The sequence below is a fragment of the Macrosteles quadrilineatus genome, unplaced genomic scaffold (assembly GCF_028750875.1).
Source record: "Macrosteles quadrilineatus isolate MER2022 unplaced genomic scaffold, UCM_ALF_1.0 Scaffold_1__1_contigs__length_201487025, whole genome shotgun sequence".
NCBI lineage: Eukaryota > Metazoa > Arthropoda > Insecta > Hemiptera > Cicadellidae > Macrosteles > Macrosteles quadrilineatus.
This window is the reverse complement of record NW_026542594.1, coordinates 128217832-128238734: the sequence shown is the minus strand read 5'-3', so window position 1 is coordinate 128238734 and position 20903 is coordinate 128217832. Positions and strand designations below refer to the sequence as shown.

The following is a 20903-nucleotide window of genomic DNA, read 5'->3' as shown; positions in this document are numbered from 1 at the left end:
TCAGTGGGTCAGTTGATAGCGTCACAAACTTTGGACCCGAGGCAGTGATGTTGTGGGTTCAGATCCTGGTCACTGCCACTACTTTTTACAGTACAGTTCACCATTGTACCGTACCGGCTCACCCCTTGCTTAGCTGGATACATTCCACAAACAGGTACAGGCAGGCCAAAGAAAATGGAGACTCTGAAGACACAACATTTTGTTCCCTGGAGACTTTGTCAAGTGTAGAGAGAGTGAAGAGAGTTTATAAAATCCTGGTCTAAAGCCTTTCCTTAGAAAAAATAAAGAATGATTCCTATTTATTTCTTGAAGTGGCTACATACAAAAAAAATTATTATGATTTACATCGTCCTTCTTTGAAGTACTGTTACCTATAAACGGTTCCCCAAAGTCCCAAGTTAGACAACGCCCTTGGTGAGTTTTGTTCTCTCTCAAGGTGTTTACACATTCCATACACGTTTGATAAGCTGCATTGTGGGATTCACAACATAAACAATAATAGCACTGTCAGTACAACAGTGACAAATGTGGGAGAAATATGCAGTATACATATTCTAATTCCAGAATTACACTAGTAGTATTGATAGAATAGTTGATATTGCTATAGGACGATTATTTTTGTAGATTATGTTGGCTTGAACTTAAATATAGAAATTATGTGTCAGTATCTTGCATACTTACGTGTTATTATTTACCCAGAGAACATATGTGAGTTGCTGAAGGGAGAGTTGTGTGCCCACATCTGCATCCCTACAGGAGCAGGATCTTACCGTTGCGACTGTGAACCAGGGTTTACTCTGATGGGTGACAGGAAGTCTTGCCAACAGGCCAAGGCTGTTAACAGGTCAGTTCTCCCTAATATTGTCCGACTGTTAACAGTAATCTGGGGTTACAGAGTAAGCTATCCGTTATAGACATACACATTATATCATTTAACTTTTCATACACATAAATTGAAATGATGAGTAAACATCACATATGACTTTATCTGTTACTTGAATTTACTTTCACTTTACAAAATACTCATAAATTGACATTTAACATAATTGACATTGAACTCTGGATTTCAGACAGCAAAGCTGACAAGTCATTTCTTGCAAAACCTTTCCTCAATAATTTCTAATCTCCTTAAGTTTAGGGTTCAGAAAATCTTTATAACCAAGGGTAGTGTAGTTTAAAATTTACAAGAAGCTGCAATAGCACTACTGTCACCTAATGCAGCCTAGAGGGTAAAATTAATATCAACCACTTCAGATCTCTTGTTGACAGGGTTTTGTTTCCGAAAAGGTCAATTCTGCTTTTGTTTACCTTTAACAAAAAATCTGAAAAATATGTGTTTGATTTAGATGTGAGGTAAACAACCCATGCCAGCAACACTGCACGGACACTGGCATTGCCATAGAGTGTTCCTGCCACAGTGGGTTCCAACTTGACACGGACAATAAGTCTTGTATTGGTAAGATTTCATATTTAACCTAAACTGAGAGTAATCAATATTAAGTTGTTGTAACCAGTTGCAACCAGTATGTGTTGTAAATAGTTGTTTGCAGTAAGCAGTTTTGACTGGTCACCTTTTGAGGGGCGTTAATGTAGATCTAGTCAATACCACTTGATAATGAGAGGAGTTGATCCACCTCCAGAAACGTTGCGTAGTTTTAAACATAAGAAACGTTAGAAAAGTCCAATTAATAATTGAAACATTTAAGAACCAACACCATAAAAAATTTAAAAAAATATTTTATGTGACAAAACTCCATACAAATCTGGTTCTTTTTCTTAAAATCTACAAGTTACAACATAATATGTGTTTACAGACATTGATGAGTGTGCTCTAGACCAGCATGACTGTTCACAAGACCAGGAATGTCAGAATGAGCTTGGAACATTCGCTTGTAAACAGCTGCCTACCTCTACCACCAACACATCTGGTTTGTCAACTCAGCCACACCAACCTTCCACTGTGAATGTTACACCGTTTCCAGGTAACCATTAGGTTTCGTTCAAGCTTTATTTTGAGTGGCGAAATAACAATTTAGGTTTTCAGGGTTGTGCTTGGGATAGCAGGCTTACCTGCATGAGAAAGAGCCTACCCTGTCATAGAAACACCATATTAACTATATACAATTGTTAGGATATTTCAGTTTCACTGATACAACATTTTCAAATAAAGAAAGTTTGAGTTGTGAACAGAAATGTGTCTTTAGTTCAAGAGTGCCCAGGAAGTTCAACTTGAGGTACCAGCTAAAATAGTAGATTTACTTGACAACAAGGGGATTTTGATGAAGGACTTCATTTATGGACAGCCTGCATAAATTAAATGTTGAATTGAATATTAGTAATATTACTTCTGTTAAAAATTCAAGATTATTATGGCTTGAGTGACAACACTATGTCATGTTTATAGGTTTGATGAAGTTGAAGCTTGGTGTAGAATTAATGAGAGGCTAGTTTTGTTACTGTCTTAAATCAACTGCTACTATTACCATAAAAAAATACGCAATTTAGTTTTAACCTTCACGGCTTGGTCTAGCTTTTATATATTTATCATTCTCAACCTTAGGACCAAACTGACAACTTAAATATTACCTGGTTAACACTTTTACTGTCTCTGTTACCTTAATTGACTAATAGATGGTTTTAAATACCTTCAGTCACCAGTTCAAATTAAGTCGGCTGTTGCGACCTAGGTTTTGGCACGTAGTTGTACCATCATCAGGCGGGCCAGTTTTGAAATCTTCTGTCCAATGAACGTCGTTTGGTTGAAACTTCTAACAGTTCCCAACATACAACACAAACACGCACACAAACACATATTCATTTAACGAATAATACTGGTGGCGGTATTTACAGAAAAACAACATTTTTGTAGGTTCACCGGCCGCGACGGTTGACATCCAAGCCACAACTAACTAGATTGTTCAAGTGGTCTATTTGACCTTTGTCCTCGGTATTGTATTGATCCTTATCTAATAGGATGTGTCAGTGTCTCTTGGGTTTCTATTATTATTATTTTGTTAAAAACTAAATAAATTGGAGCTGTAGTGGATTTGGTCGTTCAGTAGGTTATTGGCATCTTCTTTTAACGTTTTGTAAATGTGAAACTCTTCTTACGTGTCTAATAAAAATCCTTTCTTACAATAGCTGAGAATAGAAACATTTTCATTCAATTTTCCCATTCTATGGTCATTCTCAATTATATGTTGGGCGAATGTAGATTTTTGTTGGGTTAAACGAGGGTTTGGTTTGTGTTCCTTCAATCGAGTTGCAAAGGGCCGACCTGTTTGGCCGATTGATATAATATCATTCACAATCACCACATTTTAACTTGTATACCCCAGTTTTTTTTCCAGTTTCTCACTTTCATTGGAAGGTTTTTCCACAGTTAGAAGGTGTTCTAATTTATTTGAGATTCTAGGAGCGGGTAGTAAATTGTATGTTTTAATTTCCTTATTTAATAGTTTGTGTAGTCTGTGACCATATTCAATTGGAATGTACTTAAGGGTCTGTTGGTTCGAGTTTAGATATTTTTTAATCAGCATATTAACCATCTTACTTTCACTTACTACTTACTTATCTTAAATCTTACTCTTTTATCTTACATCTTACTTACCATCTATATGACCCATTGGAGGTCGCAATATATTTTATAGTGCTTAATTCTTTATCGTTGTTTGTAGGTGATAATGTCACTGTTAGGAGGCAATGAACCATGCTATTATAAGCAGCTGTTTTATGGTTTTGGGGATGGTATGAGTGTATCGTCTCCGTCTGGGAGGTTGTAGTAGGCCTTCTAAAGATGTCAAATTCAAAACTGTTGTAGGCCGAACACATATATGCATTTCTGTTAAATATATTTGTTCGTGTGCGTGTTTGTGTCCCACGTCGTGGACTGTTAGTAGTTTTAACCAAACCATTCATTGGACAGAAGATTTCAAAACTGGCCCGCCTGATGATGGTACAACTTTGTGCCGAAACCTAGGTCGCAACAGCCGACGTAATTTGAACTGGTGACTGAAGGTATTTAAAACCACTCTATTAGTGTCCAACCACTTCAGGGGCAATCCCACATCATTGATGTCAAAATAATTAAACCTTAATTAAGTTGGTTTTGGTGCAGACTGATAGGGTTTGAGTTTGAAGCCCATGTTTTCACCAAAAATTTTAAAGTTGACTTATGTTTTACAGATTATAACAGGTTCACAGATGCAAGGGAATCGAATAATAGTATTTCTAGTAAAGGAGATGATAGATGCCCCTTCGGATACATTTTTAACTCTGCCACGCAACTGTGCCAAGGTAAAATATGTTAAATTTATAAAATCATATTAGAATTTACAAATAGAGTGGGAAATGTATAGATTTTCCAAGGGTCATAATTTCTAATCATTTAAACATGTAGTTATAAAACTATGACAAACGGTGTTAAGGTGTTTAAATTGCATGGTTTAGCTCCAGAGTTGTGGATTATCACAAAATAGTGTTTTAAAATCCTTCTTATCCTGCCTTTCCCATCAAACAAACCTTTAATAATCTCAACAAGTTACAATGTGTATTTCCTGGTACAAAAAATGAATTTTCTATATCCTCACCTCTGCTGAACAAGGTGTAAAAGAACAAACTATAACATTTTAAAGCTTGATATGATTGATTTTTCTAAATTGTGGTATGTATTCATTTCACATCCTTTTTTAAATCATCATTCATTAGTATAAATTTAATAAAATTTGTATTAAAGAAGTTATTTAGTGCCTTGTTGTTAAATTGTGGACATGTATTCTACGTAAACTACTAAACACTGAAGCAACTGTAAAATAGCATTAATTCAACCAAGTTAAATAAACAAACTGAATAAATAATAGGCCAAAGATGAGAACAGAGGGGCAGTCGTCTAAGCTTACCCAGATCCTATCTACAACTGGTGATCAATCTAGTTGACCAACTAGTCTCTTACGTTAAACTCCTCGGGTTCTGTTCATCTTATCTCATTGTATCTTGAGTCTATAAATAATTAAAATCTTCTAATTTACAACAACCACTTTCTTTAGCACTTTCAAAAGTCCATTCTCTAATGTTTAGGAAATGAAACAAGGCCAAACCTATTACATTAACAACGGCAAACAAAACTATTAAATATACCTACACAATAATCACAATGTTTACAGATGTGGACGAGTGTGATGCAGATTTGCACGTATGCAACTCTGGTGAAACGTGCGTCAACATGCCTGGAGGATACCGCTGCAGTCAGAAGCAGACCGACACCTTCACTCCACCAGCTTGCCAACCGGGCTACCACTACAGCGAGAACTACCGCAACTGTATAGGTAAGGCTACCATAGCAGAGCGAGGTTAGCACCTACCTAACTTGCCAAGCATTCACCAACAGCTCAATAGAATCCCTCAAGGGATTCCCCAGTATTTTTGTTCAGAAGGTGCACACTAGTATCTTGTGTCAGGGTTATGAGGAAAAAGGCCATCCCCTAGGGGGAGAATCGTATATGATTTTAAGAGTTAAGGTCGGGAAAAATACATGAACCTTCCAAAGCATGTACAGAACAATTTTCAAAGATTTCATAGCGGTCAAATGGATGGGTTTTAATGCATAACAAACATTCAGATATATATATATTATTTTGTATGCTCACATCTATAAATTTCACATTACAGTAGACTCCTTCTTATCCGTAGTCCTCGGGACAGAGGCCAGTCCAGATAACGTTTTTCCTGGTTGTACCGACGTACCCAAAAACTCGTTAAAACGGTCTGTTAACTGTGATATTCAACCTAAATTTAGGAGAGCATTGTATTTAGACACGTGGTCACTGGTCTCAAATCTTTCCCACGAGAACAGTACTGCCCACTTACCTGCCAATCTAGTCCCGTTAAACCAATGTGCTGATAAAAATTGTCTGGTTAAAGAGATGTCATTTCCCCCGAGTGTAGTCCGGTTAAAAGGTGTCCGGATAAGAGGGAGTCTACTGAATATAGAAAAATTTTTGATTTTTCAGTGAACTCTTTTCCATGTATTTCCACACCATCCTTTCATCCCTATTAGGAGTAAATTGACAAAAAACTCATCAGTCAAGAAAATAAAAGTTGTTTATTTTGTTGGACAGATATAGATGAATGTGTTGAGCAGGATAGTGCCTGTGACAGCAATCAGCTGTGTGAGAACACTGTTGGAAGTTACCAGTGTCAATGCAAGTCTGGCTTTCAGTTGGACTCCATCACTCAAGCCTGTGTTGGTAAGTCTTTGTTTGTAATCATACTTTTAGTTTTGGATAATGCAGCAAAAATCACATCCATATGGGTGGACCTTTTTATTCAAATTTCAAATAGAACATAGTTGAATAGGCCACTCAAACAGCTGGTTAGCTGATGTCAATATGTAACGTCAGCCTTTAATGATAAGTTCATGTCTGTGACAAGGCTGGACCCTGAAGACCAAGTTTATAGAGTTATTGTTAGTGATTTTAGAAGCGTTGGTTCTTCTTTTTATGTTAGTGTGTTTTAATGTTAACTATTTATTAATTTTAATTGTATGTTATTCGAACAACTTCAAAATCATTACAATGAACAAACAATTATTTGTTTATAAAATGTGTCAACTAAGCTTGACAAAATTTAAAGCAGACATCAAAAGGTTTCATATTTTTATTTTACAATAGGATAAGAAGTGTTCATGCAATGTCCAAGATACATGAATGAATGGTTTAACATAGATTTTTTCTGATCCAGATATCAATGAATGCCAAGTAGACCTACACAACTGTTTGCCAACCCAGCGATGCGACAACACTATCGGATCATTCCAATGTGTTCGATACACTAACTGTGGGACGGGATACACATTAAACGCTCAAACAGGCTTGTGTGAAGGTCAGTTTCAATTGATTTATCACACATAAATTTTTATAACACGAACAGTCCAAAGTTGTGCAGAACAATTAACCCTTTCAGTGCTATGAAACGATATATATCGTTGTTTTAAAAAATCTCTAAGGGATATAGAGAGGAAGGTTATTTAAAAAAAAATAGCAAAACGGCCATTGGTGACCTGCATGTTCATAGGATACACTAACAACCACTTAGCTAAAAGATTCGCCCAATCCGATGATTTTGAGGTGTATGTCTAAACCAAGGATTATGAACACCTCACTATGCCCCAGTGGTTGTAGTATATCGCTACAAACACACAGGTCACCAATTATTTGCCACACAGGACGGGATTTGAACCCGAGCAGACGAAGTGACACACGCCCTAGCCTTCTCGGCTATCTGTGCTTGAAGACTGAGGAGTCGAAAACCGGTATTTAAGCTGACGCCACCGATTGCGAACAGATAGTGCTACAGATGGTTGTTCAATGCGTTACTAGATAGCAGCACCAGTTAGTCACGGACTATTTAGATGAAATCTTTTAGTTTAAACACAACAGTGATCATAAATGTGTTCCTGAGACTTTGCTGCAAAACATTAGTTTCTCTAAAATGGCTATATTACGATAACCTCGTCCAACTAAATCAAGGTTAAATTCAATATTACATTGTAAACTATATGTCTTTTGATTTTATGAGATTTTGGTTTCAAATAATGCTATCAGAACATAAAAATTTGTAGGAAACCAGGAAAATTACAACAAAAACTAAGTTTTATTTAAAATTTACTACAAGTACCGGGATTTATCTTTCTTACATATTTTCTTATTGTGTTATTATTCAAAATTAGCCAAATTAATAAAATAGTGACAACATGACAGTTAAAATTCATCAACAGGTAATGGAATTAAAAGGCAAACAAAAAAGTCTTACAAAATATGAATTATTGGCCTAGCACTGAAAGGGTTAAAGGCATGAGCTGGTTGCCAAAGGGTAAGCCTAAGCCCTGCATATGTTTTATATTTTTATTTGTATAATGTATTGTGAAATCCCGTCTTCGTGGATGTCTTTTTTTTAAACCCATCAACACAATGCAAATGAAGTAATCAAAAGTGCTATGAATATTTCAGTTCGCTGTTCATGGAATAATCTCCAAAACGCCCCCCATAATGCTGAGGAATAAACAATGGTCCCCTGGTTTCTTTTCAGGCGAGCACTGGTCTCAACAACACACTGGCTAGAAAGTATCTTCTTCATCACTGGGGTTGTGAAGAGTCGTCATAATAAACAGACACTCTATTTTGAGTATATACTCATATTGGTGGATTCAAAATATTAAACAAGATTTTGCCAAATGAAAGTAATGTTGCCGGTAAATAGTCAATCATACAGATCACTTGGAATTACAACATATACTTTTTAGTTTTAAATGTAGTTTGTATGAGCTACATTAAATTGATGGTCCTTTGAGCTGGATATTACTAAAGCTATTTGGAATTACACTCATCCATTAGAATTATTCATTAATTAATATTTTCTCACTCTACAAAAACTAATCCAAATACGTGTTGTTACAGATAATGACGAGTGTGCTCTCCGCATGTGTGATCATTTAGGTCCTGGCTACAAATGTAGGAATACCCTTGGCTTCTTCCGTTGTGACAAGATCACAAGTTATGGTTCAACAACGACAGACAAGCCGTATGACAGCTACACTACCCCGAGTGTAAGATGTCCACGAGGTTATCATAGTGGACCTGACAGGACATGTGTTGGTAGGTAAGCCTTGATTACAACATATATTTACACAAAGAAGGCCTGAACTGTGTTTGAATACCTTGATTTATTTTGTTAACTGAGTCGTCGGATGAAATTTACTACCAGATAAGACATAAGACATAAGACATAAGATATTTATTGCCGTTGATCATTTTTACATGAGATGGGCATGGTCAAGATAAATATATACAGTCAATAACATCAAATAATATCAATAATATCGATAATAATCATCAATAATATCTAAATATATTTAAACTAAAACCAAAGTTGCAACTCCAGCCTAGTACCCAAACAACAGCTTCATAAACATTAAATTAATAAAATTGGTAAACCTCATCCAAACAAACAAAAGTTAATGCTTATAATTAATTTGAAAACTTAAAATATATTATCTATGTTGGTGGCCATAAACTCATTAATAGTAAAGAATGGATTGTCTAGAAGCCATTGATACATCTTGGTTTTGAAGCCTTTAAGAGGAGTGGTGTGAGCATTATCGGGAAGCTTATTAAAAAATTTAACACAATTTACCATGTAAGAATTTCCAAACTTTGTTAACCTATGTTGCGGGATTTCAAGTTTGTTTTTATTCCTGGTATTGTGATTGTGTACCTCGCGTCTAATAAAAAAAGAATTTAGATTTGTTTTTGTGAATATTAATACATGATAAATATACAAGTTAATAATTGTAGGAATCTTCAATTGTTTGAAAAGACATCTACTATGATCTCCAGGCCTGGCTTGACAAATGGTTCTAATTAATTTTTTTTGAAGAATCAGGGCATCTGAGACATTTGCAGAGTGTCCCCAAAGTATGAGACCATAAGCAATATGAGACTGAAAGAGTCCGAAATAGGCAGTCCTCAGATAGTCAGTAGAGATTATGGAGCTCAGTTTCCAAAACAAACAATTGACCCTTGAGAGTTTTTTACACAAATTTACAACATGGTCATTCCATGTGAGCTTTGAGTCTATGTGAATTCCCAGCAGTTTTACAGATTGATTTAGATCGATGATTGATTTTGATTGATAGTTTTGATTTTGTGAAAGACTGAGCAAAATATTCTGAGTTTTAGTCTCATTACACAGCAGTTTGTTAGCTGAGAACCATTCTTGTGCTTGGTTTTGAGCTGAGGTTATTCTGGCCTCCAAGAGGTCAAGGTTTTTATTACAAGTAAAAAACGTGGAATCATCTGCATAGATAATAGAATTTACATCTACATTTTTGGGAAGATCATTTATTATTACAATAAAGAGAAATGGTCCGAGAACTGAGCCCTGCGGCACTCCCAAGGAGACATCACACAATGATGAGTGAGCACCCATAATATTTACATATTGCTTACGGTTCATTAAGTATGATTCAATTAATTTCAAGGAGTCGCCAGAAACACCATAAAAGTTAAGTTTAGTAAGGATATTGATAGGCGGTACACAATCAAATGCCTTAGTTAAATCTAATAGGGATAGGAAGGCTGATTCTTTATTTTCAAAGGCATGTAGTGCTTTACTGACAATTTTCATTACTGCAGAAATCGTAGAATGTCCGGGTCTAAAACCAAATTGGGACTCAGAAAATAGTCTGTTTATTTCAAAATAGTTGCTAAGTTGATTGTACATAACAGTTTCAAATAATTTTGAAAAAATTGGAATAACGGATATAGGACGATAATTTTGTGGAAGATTTCTGTCTCCTTTCTTATAAACCGGTGTAATTTTAGACAATTTTAACATATTTGAAAAATAGCCAGATTCTAAACATCTACTTATTATATAAGCAAGTGGTTCCTTAATTATATTTATTGTCTGTTTCAGTAAATAGTTGGATATCCAATAAAAATCAGTGCTTTTTGAATTTGATAGGCTTGAAACAATTTTCGAAACTTCAACCAGATTTACACTTGTCCAGTGAAAGGAGTTAGGAGCTATAGGTCTTGTACCCATTAAATCACAGATACTGACATTAGTGTCAGGAATGCCTTTCACCAGTTCATTGACAGATTCTATAAAGTATTGATTTACACACTCAGGGTCAAGAGGGATGACTTTGGTGGAACTTTTGCAGCTTTCTTGGGATATGACCTCCCAAGCAGCTTTGCATTTGTTTCTTGCACTATCAATGTATTTCTCACAAGCTATTTTTTTAGTTAGTTTTAAGTTTTTTCTATAATTTCTTTTACATGTGAGATAAGCGTTATAAGCCAATTGGGTCTGCTCAGAGCCACTCCTTGACAAATCTTTGTAAATCTGAAATAAAGTCAGCATTTTGTCTCTTTCAATTCTTAACTCATTGGTATACCAGTTAACTTTGTTTTTACTAGTTGTAGGTTTGCTTTTTTTACATTTTAATAATGGTGAACAAAAATGCCAAAGGTCTACATATCTTTTAAAGAAGCTATCAAACAGTGTATTAACATTTATCTTGCCGTTTTTGTGCTCTTCGACCATACTCCACTTCTCTTTTATTAATTCATTGGTAAATAGCTGGATAACATTGTTATTCTGTGATCGGTAATAAGAAGTTTGTTGTGATGTTTTACAGTTTTTATTGGTATATGAAATATTAGATTTTAAAGTGAAAAGGAGTGGAGTATGGTCCGCAAAGTGACCCTCAGCTGAGGTAACTTCATACAGATCTTGGGAGAAGTTAACTAAAATGTTGTCTAAACAGGCATTGTTTCTGGTGGGTGAGGAATAAGTACAGTATAAATTAATTGATCTTAATAAGTTCAAAAACAAAATTGAGTTGTTGTTATCAGTTGTTATCATTTCTATGTTAAAATCTCCGCAGACGATAACTTTGGTCCCCCTCGATAAAACCTTCTTCACGGCTAATTCAAGTTTCTCAAAAAATATATCTATGTTGCCACGAGGTGACCTGTACAATGATATAACATACAAATTGTCTTTAATTATTTTAACACAGCTAATTTCTATGTCTATTTCTGAACTAAATTTACTCATATCAAATTTACAGAATTCAATCCCCTCTCTAACAAAAATTCCTGCACCTCCGTTTTTGAAATTTTTTCTAATAAAAAAACTACCGGGAACGTAACCATGTGGTGTAAAAACCTGTAATTCCTCAGAGGTAAGCCAATGTTCTGAGAGACATATTATGTCTATTTTATTTTCCTCACAGAAGCTTTCAAGTTCAAGTAACTTATTTCTCAAACATTGAATATTTACCTGAAGAAGATTTAATCGAGTAGGAGTATACAATTGCCCAGAAGCTACACTATGATATTGACTTGAGACCGTTTTTCTAAAAAACTATGACTTAAGCTACTATCTTTACCCTTGGTTGCCCGATCATCTTCATTGCCACTCACTTTCACACTAGATTGACTTTTTTCACCACTAATGACACCAAATGGCCGGTCAGACTCCGGAGTAACTGGTAGGTGAAGGCTCCCGTGGTCAGTGGTGGTACTCATAGAGAGGCGAAGAGGGACGTCTGATGTCGGCATCTGCTCTCTGCTCACTGGATTAATCAGCGGTGGGTGATGTGGACTCACTGGTGAAGAGCGGCTAACAACATCTGCATAAGTTTGTTCTCCTGGTGCTATTGGTGTTAGTGGATCTTCTTCCCTCTGGAGATAAGAAAAGGTCTCCAAGCACCTCTCCATTTCCTTTATGAAGGTGTTGTGATCCAGGCCGTTCCGCAAAACACGTGCTGATCTTTGGTTGTATGCAACAATTTTAATCTGGGCCTTAGTCTCCACTTGGAATTTGATGACATTTTTTATAAAATGTTCTACTTTTACTCTATCTCTTATACAGCCCATGGGAGAGCAGTAGAGATATTTGTAGCCCTTTCTTTTAAAATCATTGCAGAACTGTCCAAAAGCCCTGTCATAATCATTTAGGTTGGGCTTCCCCCAGTAATCCAGCTTTGTTATCAAGCTGTATACTCCAGCTCCATCTTTGACCTGCTGGTATGCCAGATGGTCAGACACACAGTTCCATAGAGTGGGTTTGCCAAATTCCCGCGCGAATGTAACAGCTACCCCAGCTGTCATATGCCTATCGTTCCCAAAGTCACCAGATATTGTGTGAGAGAATGCGACCTCTTTGTTGTTACAATGGTCGTTGATGACCCTGGTCATGTCTTGTTGAGTAATCGTGATCTTTTTTCCACACCCAAGATTTACTGTTTGGGTGATATGTTTGATGGCTGTTGGGTCATTTTCTGTTTGGGTAGCCTGACATTTGGTTTGAATTATATCCAGTATCATGTTTGCCACTTTTCTTTTCCCATTTTTGTTTATATGGTAGCCATGTCGAGTGTGATTGATCTTTTCCAATAGATATAGATCTAGCAGGTTGACATCTTTGTTCTTGTAGACTAAAGCCCTGATATTGTTATTAATTTCCGCAATGATCTGGTGGTGGTAGTGGCTATTGTGAAGATCATACCGATATGGTAGGGTGGTTAAAATAAGATTAGTATTTTTACATTTTTCTATCAGACTTGTTAAACAGTTAATGATTTTGTTTGATATAGCAGCCTTATCATCAATAGAATGATGCGCCTTCACATTATTACAGCCTGCCATCAGAAGTATCCAGTCAGTCTCCTTATAGTTTTTCAGGATGTCTGCATTCAGGGAAGAGCTCAGGACATCCTCCAAATGAGCTCCTGGCATTGTACAGCCAAAGGTATCAAATTTTCCCTGAGCCACCAAGTCAATACAGTGCACTAGACCTCGGCCCTGGCTATCAGAAATTATTGCCAGGCGAGAGGTTTGGTTTGCCGCCTTGATTTTCTTAGCCTGACCCTTTGTCGTTATGCATTTCTTCTTACTTGGCTGTATGGGATTCGGCTTATTTGTGGATTTCTCTGTTGGGATACCAGTCGAGTCCAATTGGTATGTTTCAGAATCCGTAGACGTCAAAGCTTCAAAACTATTCTGCAAAGTTACTTCTGTTATTTGATTGCTTTCTTTTGCCTTATTCAGTTTTCCTTTTTGAGAAATTGTTATCCAGGAGTTACTTTTGGTGGTAGTGACGCATGTTTGAGATTCTTGAGTAATTTTGCAGGTGTTCAAGCTGTTGTTTAGATTACTCGGAGTTTGTTGAGTTATTTTGCCTATTTGAGTTGTAAGTTCATTTTTTTCTTCTTGAAGGATATCAATAATCCTCTGAAGGCTTTTAAGTTCTTCCTTTAATTTATTTAGCTCTTGTTTTAATATTTGAGTATGAAAGTCATCTGTTTTGTGTTTTCTTTCTTCAATCAGCGCCTTTTCCAGTGTTATACATTTTTCAGTAAGTACACTTAATTTTTGTACATCACTTTTATCTGTTGGAGGATTCACTGATACTTCTTCCAGATTTACAGTATTGATTTTACTGGACGAAGTGTGTACCTCTACTTTCTGATTTCTGTCACTTCTACTAGCTGAGTTATGATGCAATCTTTGGCTTGGAGTTTTCGCAGATTTCATAGATGGGGTCGATGGGGAACCATTATTTGTCTTGTTCTCCGCTTCCCATGCTTTGGCAATCTCTTTAAGTGCGACACTATAATTATTTTTATGTTTCTGTGCCACAGATTCAAGAGGGTATCTGAACTTATTTTCATAGTAATGAAGTAAATCATTTTTATTTACAAAAGTAGTTTCATTTGAACCAAAAAACAAAACTTCATATTTAACAATTGTTTTAAAGGAGGTATTGTCAACATTTAATATTTTAGCCGGCCAGAAAGGAAATCCTTTAACCTTAGCAAATACAAAGTTTCCAGCCTTAAATTCCTTTGTATTAGTGGGAGAGAACATTCTGAATACTTGAGCTGAAGATAATTGTGATATTTTTAAAATAAAATTTTGGTTAGTTTCTCACTGCACAGATAAGCTTCATGCATATCTTGGTAGTATTGATATCACCTAATATCAATTAACCAGTTGTCTGTTATAACCAGAGGTCTGTTATGTTGAGAACTGACTACACAAGTAAAAGGTCGTAAGCCAACTCTTGGTTGAGGATTGAGGTCTATTATGTTTAGAGCCGACTGCACAAGCAGGAGGTTGTAAGCCAACTCTTGGTTGAAGGTATATTGGTTGAGGACCAGACTGAGACTACACTTTAGGCTGAGTGAGTTATCAGTCTAGCTTGGAGAAAAAAAAAACTGACAGTTGAGAAATGTGATTCTGCAGACAGCACTGACAGCAGTAGTGTATTTTGAGGTTATGAAATGTCAAATGTGAAATTGGCGGTTAATATAATGTTCCAACATGAAATGACTAAATTTGAAGGCAAACTTAGACAGCCCCAAATCCAAGCACAATAAAACTAAAACTGGATGGATTGTAAGTATGAATGTGAAAAGATAGAGTTCTAGCTGTTATATGACTCACTGTAACTTGTAGGTTAAGTTAGTAACACTCAGAAATCACAAAATACTAATGAAACTTTATAAAACTAGTCCAAATGAAGAGCAAACTACTGAATTGTTTGTACTAGCAGCCATCTTGAATCCAAAAGAGATGTTTCGCCATTGGTGTGAAGTGACATCTACAGTGGCTTGGTCGTTGTCAATCCATTGAGAATGCCAAAGTATAAAGATGTTAAAGATTGTGTCAATTTGGATGGTGTGTGGGAGGTATGACGGAAAGGCTCTAAACAACACTAGAAGTCACACCTCTTTTTTATTTTTTTGTCCCACATTCACATCCTAGGACACTAGTTCTAGTCCGGAACTGTTTTATACATTACTTCATGCTAGTCCTAGAGGCTTGTGGCATTATCACATAGATAAAATGCATTGGTGATTGGCGGGATTTGAACCTGGGACCTCGGGTACCAATGCCCTGCGCTCTACCACTAGACCTGCTTGCTCCCTGGAAGTCACACCTCTAGATGCTAGCATTATCAAATAAATCCAACAGCAATTAATTGTTGGGATTACTGTACAAAATAACTAAATCTACAGTGGTAAGAGAAGGGTTTCAGTGTGCTTTTACTCTTGTCACTCAAATCTACACCAAATTTCATATCATGAAAGCACTATAACAACTATTTTAGTTCAATATGAAACATTAATTTTCCTATGCACTAAATAAAATGAGTTTTTTCTGTTTCCTGAAATATTTTTTCCATCCAACTTGGTTCTAATGTAAACTTGTAATAGGAATTAATAATCTTGTAAAAGGATTTGACAAGAGGATAAGCAGGAGCATGTATTACTAAATGAAACTTGCATATTTTTAACAATATTGCTTTTAAATTTCAGGCAGCAGTTGGTTTAAAAGAGTTATACAAATAATTTATTTACCTATTTTGCCTGAAGGTCTTGTAGGTTGTAGGTTGAACTATGTACTCTACGCTACGCACATTTCGTTCCTCAGTGCGGCATCTTCATGGGAGTTTTCTTACACTAGATTCCTAACACTATACTGTACATATTTAAGCTAAGAAAGCTACTTATCTTAAATATGTACAGCTACTTTAGCTCTTAATTTAAGTAAGAGCTACATACTCTAAGAATTCTAAGTAGTTGTTCTTTTGGATTCTCTTGGTGTAACAGTTAAATGTACTTCTATCCTCCTCCAATCCGAACAGCTGTTGCCATCTCACACAGTGAGACCACACCCCACCCACCGCTGGTGGATCCCTCCACAGCTGGTCATACTTCAAGTAAATCTAATAAGTTGATCCTTTACCCATTCAGTTCAAACAGTTGGTCACACTCCTAATGTTTTTAGAAACTTATTTTAAATAACCAATTCTCCTATTTCCTACAAATCACAATGAAACATTTTATGTATGATTTTTTCAGATATAAACGAATGTGAGCGAGATGACATTTGCAAACCGAATCAAGTATGTGTGAACATTGCTGGGGGGTATATCTGCAGCAATAAAGCTACGTGTGAGCCTGGCTTTCGACTAAATCCTCAAACCAACCGATGTGTAGGTGAGATTCAACTAGATTGCTAGTTTTTAGTTGTAAAATATGTTTGTGCTTCAAGAGCTACAGTCAAGCTACGGGGGTTTTTAAATTATATTTCAGATTTGAATGATGCTGTATCATAGCTGTAGGACCATTTGAAAATAAATCAGTAATTGTTTTTTGAAATTTCTACATAGAAAAAAATTCTCAACCTGGTCAGCTCAGGACATAACCTTTGCCGAGCTAAAAAAATTATGGATAATCCACCAGTAGTATTCTACACAGAGCTGGCATTGAGTGTGGGGCCCAGTACAAACATTCAAAGCGGGCCCCTTACTCCCAAAAAAAGTAGTATCCCAACAATACTAACTAACAAAAATCCCAGTGTATAATATTAGTGTTAATATTCCCCCCTTTTTCTTTCCTATATTTGACATAATTACCATAAAATTCACAAACCTTTTATAACATTTTCCTGTTTTTTGCACCTAGAGTGGGGCCCTGTGTGTATGACTGCACCTTTCACACCTGCCTAAGGCCAGCTCTAATTCTACATTACCATTCTCTAACTTCTTAAATAGATTTAGCTCACATATTACACCTGTGTATATTAATTAAATAGACTAACCAAAATGGTTGTATTGCCATTTACTTTCTAGAAGTTAATATTATGTCAACATAAAGGTTACTCAATACATATGATGGGCGGAGAAACATCACTGCAGTTGTATTTTTGTTCTAGAGTAACACACTCATTAAAAACTTAACTGACTATCTTAATATTTTTATAAATTATACTGTATCCTCACGTTCATACAAACTAACATACAGTATGTTAACAGGATGGAACTAAATAAATTGAAAAATAATAACATAATGTGCATATACTGCAACTACAAAAAGATATTTTGTATTGTATTTGTTTACCAAACAACACACGCACAAGTAGATTCTTGCCATGGGAAACTCAATTTACAGATTCCTTTTTTTGCCGACTGTACAATCTAGCATCTGAAGGGACTAAGGCTGAACTATAGAGACTGTACTGCAGGTTTAAACAAAATTAAAAAGAAAAAAATATTAATTTTATAAATCTACAAGACCCTTCATTAAGGACCTCTATCAAAGCTTCCATATTTTCCTCACTATCTGTCTTTATAATAGCTTTCAATCCCTTGTAGTTCCACTACTGTATGACAAAATGTCATTATGGAGAATTTTAATACAAAATAAGATGTTGAAGAATATTATAGAATCCGCTTTTGTTTGTTGGCAGACATAGACGAGTGTTCGGATCAGCCGGGTCTTTGTGACCACAACTGCCTCAACACATGGGGTTCGTTCCGCTGTAGTTGTCGACCCGGCTTCACTCTATCTACAGACAACAGGTACTATCTCTGTTCTAAAACAGAATTTTGAAGTACATTTACAAAGTTATTTATAAACATAACTTAATTATATCTCAATTTGTTTTAAAATGGCGGCCAATTTTGCGAATTGTTCGTGTATTGACTTATAATTAAACCCCTTTAATTTTGAAACCGCTAAAAATTTGTCCATTCTGATTGAAAATTCGTAACCCTGGTAATCTGTAAATAAAAAAATCAAATAACAACATATGTCAAATAGCATATAATTTTAATTGTCTTGTTAAGATAAACAATTTTCCAATTTAGACCTACTGTCTATTTCTTTTAGTATTTAAATAATAAACCAAAAACTAAATTTTCCCATATAAAATGCATGCTACTTCCAAAAGCCTAAAACAAAAACAAAACTGTATTGTTTGGTAATGCAGTTTTTTTTTTAATGGCCGCCATTTTAAAACAAATTGGGATAATTGAGGTTTGTTTTCACCATAATGTTTTTCTAAGCAAGACCTATCTAAAAATGTACGATGTTATAGGTTGACATAGGGAAATTTCGAGATTCGAACCCCGTTGACCTTCATTTCTGGAACACCCTGTGCTTGGATCATGTTCTAAGTATTTTAAATAGATTCATCATATGGACTTTAAGGGGGAATAATTATATTTCACGTTTCTAGGTGAAAACATACTCCCGTAAAAGTAAGTATACACGGCCAGCTTCATCCTGTATAATCAGTTGTCTTAACTTATTTTAGATGGTATAATCAGGTGGTATGTAGTATGGTCATATCTACAACAACAATCTGCACCAAACAATCAACTCTCATTCGGCATCATGACATTATACTCTATGTTACAGGACGTGTGTGGATATAAACGAATGTGAGGTGTTTAAGGATCGGAGATTATGTATCGGCTACTGTGTCAACCAACCAGGATCATACTCCTGTCAATGCCCCCAGGGGTACCGTCTAGGCTTAGATGGAGCTTCGTGCCAAGGTATATCGGCAAAATACATTAATCTTACACATTGTAGGGATTTCAGTGGAAACACCTCAAATAAAGAAACTGTTTTTATTTGCTTCAAACTATTTTTCTAAATATCTGAATGTTCTAGTTTTCAAAACAAAACACCTTCAATGATGGTATCACACTATACCCATTAATCAGCTCTATCCAGAACATACAAATCTGGCCATGACGGATTAAGTATTCTAAGAACCAACTTTGATGAAAGTTTAATAGGAAGAATCGAGTAAAGTAACTGATACACTGTACTTTCAAATAGGGTCATTTTTTGCCTAACACTAATCTTAATTGAATCCCTAGTGTTCTTCTACCTTATTGCGGTGAAAACCTCTAATTAATGGCAAACGTTATTGTAATTGGAATAAAAAATAATAAATCACAGAAATATATTCACATAATTTATTAATTAAAACAAATTATATTCTTAATTTGTTGTGAAAGAAAAATTGTTTTCTTAAAAGCATGTTCATTTCTTTTCACGAAAAAGAAACTGATTTTTCAAGCTCCTTTAATTTCAAAACGTTTAATTAATCAACCATATTAAAAAAAGGAAGTAAAATTGTTTCAAAACCAATTAATCACTTACATGAAACACAATCTTAAATACATTTGTATTTGAGAATATCAATGGTTGACTCATATACGTGTTTTCACAGATATTGATGAATGCAGTGGAAGCAACCATTGCACTAACCGCAATGAAATTTGCTTAAACATGCGAGGAACTTATAGATGTGTGTCGACTGCCTGTCCTACGGAGTACATCAAAGATACACAGCATAAAAAGTAAGTTGTGTAGGACCAGAAATGTATCACTTAATCATTTTACAAAGACAGTGCTGTGCGTTTTGCATGTATTGAGAGTTGAATTTGTATGCAGGAGTGAGGGATAGAGTGGATAATTTGTGTAATTTTTTTTATCACAAAGATCAGCTGTTTTGCCAATATTTAGTTTAGCCATTATGATCAAGTATAGCTGGGTCCAGTTTCGAACCAAAAAGCTGTTATCTTTTCTCAGGATTGAACTTACGACCTTCTGATTGTAAAGCAAGCACTTAAACCACTCAACTACCGAGAGCTAAATTATATTTTATTCAAACAGATCTAGATAAATTGGTTTTAAAGGGCATTATTGAAACTATATTTCTTAATAGTTCCCAGCAAAATCCAGGCAGTCTGGCACTTACATCTATGAAAAACGTTTAAAATAAAACTGGAAGAAATAGTTGCTTGTGAGAAACATGCGCTGTCAAGGAAGTGAGATTAACTTCAAATAATTTAAATGAAAACATAATGTAAATATTGAGAAAAGATGTACTTTTGTGCTCCTTCATAGACCTAAATCCAAATTAGTAAGCCATTAAAGCACTGTTTCACATGTGTTATCTAGACCAATAAATTCTCCAGGAAAACCAGGAAGCCAGCTCCAGCTCTTATTGCCTATAAGATCCTTAGCTATGTCAGCTGCCACCCACAATAAAAAAAAAATATGTAACAGAACATTTCTGTTGATTTTAGTCGATGCAAAAGAATAACAATGTCGTGTCGGGATGGAGACACAGAATGTTTAGAGAAACCTCTGACTTACACATTTCACTTCATCACTCTGGTATCGAACCTGACAACCAGGGCGGAAGGACCTTTGGACCTCTTCATGATGCGAGGTCCAGTGTGGTCCTCTACGAATGTAGCCTTTGATCTTCAACTAGATAAGGTAAGGTGTCAATGGTGTTTTGAAATTTAAATTCAGTTCAAAAATTAAATACAAGTTTATATTGTTAACTCAGCAATTTGTTAGTATTACTCAATATTTACCTTGATGATTGCCTGAGTTCTTGATTGGAGGTTAAACAACATACTAACTATCAATACCTACAATCAAGTACTCAGGTGATCATCAACGTAAATATTGAGTAATATTGTTCTTAAATCTTGGCCCACAAAAATGTGTT

General features: G+C 35.5%; 1 protein-coding gene across 2 annotated transcripts in view; it reads left to right on the top strand.

The window, feature by feature from the left end:
- Positions 1-20903, top strand: part of LOC128984651 (fibulin-1-like) — a 39514-nt gene that overhangs the window by 17863 nt on the left and 748 nt on the right. The window contains exons 5-17 of one of the 2 annotated variants that reach the window (XM_054403986.1): positions 700-844; positions 1347-1456; positions 1815-1982; positions 4186-4296; positions 5163-5324; positions 6117-6245; positions 6739-6879; positions 8454-8651; positions 16439-16576; positions 17829-17940; positions 18782-18921; positions 19608-19737; positions 20470-20665. In XM_054403986.1, the coding sequence (XP_054259961.1) occupies positions 700-844; positions 1347-1456; positions 1815-1982; positions 4186-4296; positions 5163-5324; positions 6117-6245; positions 6739-6879; positions 8454-8651; positions 16439-16576; positions 17829-17940; positions 18782-18921; positions 19608-19737; positions 20470-20665 (1880 nt within the window). The remainder of the gene's footprint in view (positions 1-699; positions 845-1346; positions 1457-1814; positions 1983-4185; positions 4297-5162; positions 5325-6116; positions 6246-6738; positions 6880-8453; positions 8652-16438; positions 16577-17828; positions 17941-18781; positions 18922-19607; positions 19738-20469; positions 20666-20903) is intronic. The other variant, XM_054403993.1, reaches the window with a different exon arrangement.